A 2,290-nucleotide genomic window follows, 5' to 3' on the forward strand; every position below is an offset into this window, starting at 1 on the left:
AAAAAATGATTTACTCAAGCGTGTGTACACCAAGCTCTGCCTCCTTTCTTAACAAACTATTATTATTAAGCTTGAAAAGTAAGGAGAAAAAAAAAAAAACTTGGATAGACGAAAGACAAGTTCTTCATTTACAGGGAATTTTATTATACTCTTAACAAATATTTACAGGGAATTTTATTTTTCTGTATGAGAGCAGCTCCATCCACTAAACTAATGCAGTACTCGCCTTTCTTGTGTTTCTTTGCTTAGCTCCCCTTGGTGGCAAGAAGTGGATATTTGAATAGGTTGGTATTTACGAACAGGGAAACAAACTCTTGCCTGAATATCCAACTGGAAAACCTTCCTGGTGGCTACCAGTCATTTAAGCTAGTAGTCAAATTCTGTTATGGGTTGGCAGTTGACCTTACAGCCGCTAATGTTGCTCCTCTATACTGTGCTGCACATTTTCTGGAAATGAATGAAGAAATTGAACAAGGAAATCTCATTTCCAAAACTGAATCATTTTTGAGCTTTGTCATATTTGCATCATGGAAAGATACAATTCAGATCTTGAGAAGCTGCGAGTCCCTTTCTTCATGGGCTGACAAGTTGCAAATTGTGAGGCGCTGTACAGAATCTATTGCTTGGAAGGCCTGTACAGATGCCCAAGCGGTCAGTTGTGGTGATGATGAACCTCAGTGCTTAAATGTTCTGTCTAACAACATGAAGGATTCGATCAATAATAACAAGAGTGGTGGTGACGGTGGTCTGACAGTAGCAGAAAGTTGGTGGATTGAAGATGTCACACTTCTTAAAATTGATCATTTCATTATGGTGATTGAAGAAATTAAGAGGAAAGGAGTGAAACCAGGTTTAGTTGGAGCATGCATTAGCAATTGGGCAGCAAAATGGATTTCTCAAGTTGAAGTTGGAGTATATGACCATCTTGATGTGGGACGAAGGGTTAAAGTTGAAAGTTTGATTAGAGTATTTCCTACAGAAAAAAGTTCACTTTCTTGCAATTTCCTACTCCACCTTCTCAAGGTGAGTTTAATGGTAGACATTGATACTGCATTGTTGTCAGAATTAGAAAGAAGAGCAGCTGAAATGTTGGAGAGTTGTTCTGCAGTAGATCTCATGGTGAAGAATTATGGAGGTGCTAACACTGTTTATGACGTGGATCTAGTAACTAGGGTGGTGGAAGCTTATATTGATTTTGTATCAAGTAATACAACATCGAGAATAGATGCCGTGGCCGGGGTGGTGGATGACTACCTAGCAATAGTTGCAAGGGACAGCAATCTTTCTGTGAAGAACTTTCAATTACTTGCAGAAGCATTGCCAGAGGATGCCCGATACTGCAATGACAAGCTCTACACGGCTATAGATACATACCTTGAGGTATGGATTTATTTGCATTGTATTAATTCAAGAGAAGTAGGACATGAGAGTACATGATATTTTGAAATTTGACCAACAAAAACATATATGAGGAGAGGTTTTAGGGAATACTGTGCCTTAAGGTGATCATCTCTCCCATTTTTCTATTTCATTTGCTTTGGATCCCTTGGTTCTTGCTAGGGCTGCACATTGACAGGGCATGGCCATCTGAACTTGGCTTCAGCTCACCTAGTCTGCCAACTGATGGGTAGGGACCCAGTTTTATTTTCAGATTCTGGACAGACTTGACTTAACCAGTAATGATGCTGGACTTACTGATAGAATAACATTAACCATATTTAGTTATAGTGGAAGGCATGGGAAAATTTATTATGGCCGATGACAGGAAAAAACCAAACTACGGGGGCACCAACCCAACTACCCAGAGGCTGGAAGTGGTGTAGCCTGGTTTATTGATGACTAGTTGTATTGCGAACTTACTAACGTACGGCATTCTATACTGACCAAGTATAATGGTAGATCCTAGAGCTGAGCCATTCTTGAACGTTACAATCACCAGATTTGTGGTGTAGTAGAGTCTATTGCAGGCTGAATTATGCTTGTTCTGGCACAACTTTGGTTCCAATTAATATAACTACTGCAGGCAGAAGTAGTAAAGCTTCACCATCAAGTGGCTTGACCACATTGCTATGGGGACATATGAATGAGCAGAGTCACAAGGCTTAATGAATTCTCATCTGGATAACAGGGGAAGGGGTGCACTCTTACCTATTGTCAACACTACACCAAATAAACAACAACTGCTTAGTGCAGTTGGTGAGCTGTGGTGTGTATAAAACCCATGCTCACTAGGAGGTCTCGAGTTCGAGTCTCCTAGCTGTTACCTACTTCCCTCCCTACCTATCAAAAA

The 2,290-nt window shown here is 40.3% G+C and overlaps 1 protein-coding gene across 1 annotated transcript in view; it reads left to right on the top strand.

The window, feature by feature from the left end:
- LOC122090905 (root phototropism protein 3-like) overlaps positions 1-2,290 on the top strand; it is a 7,452-nt gene extending 5,162 nt beyond the window's left edge. The window contains exon 3 of the mRNA XM_042660665.1: positions 250-2,290. Coding sequence (XP_042516599.1) covers positions 250-1,437 — 1,188 coding nt within the window. The 3' untranslated portion in view covers positions 1,438-2,290. The remainder of the gene's footprint in view (positions 1-249) is intronic.

The sequence above is a fragment of the Macadamia integrifolia genome, chromosome 10 (assembly GCF_013358625.1).
Source record: "Macadamia integrifolia cultivar HAES 741 chromosome 10, SCU_Mint_v3, whole genome shotgun sequence".
Classification (NCBI taxonomy): domain Eukaryota; kingdom Viridiplantae; phylum Streptophyta; class Magnoliopsida; order Proteales; family Proteaceae; genus Macadamia; species Macadamia integrifolia.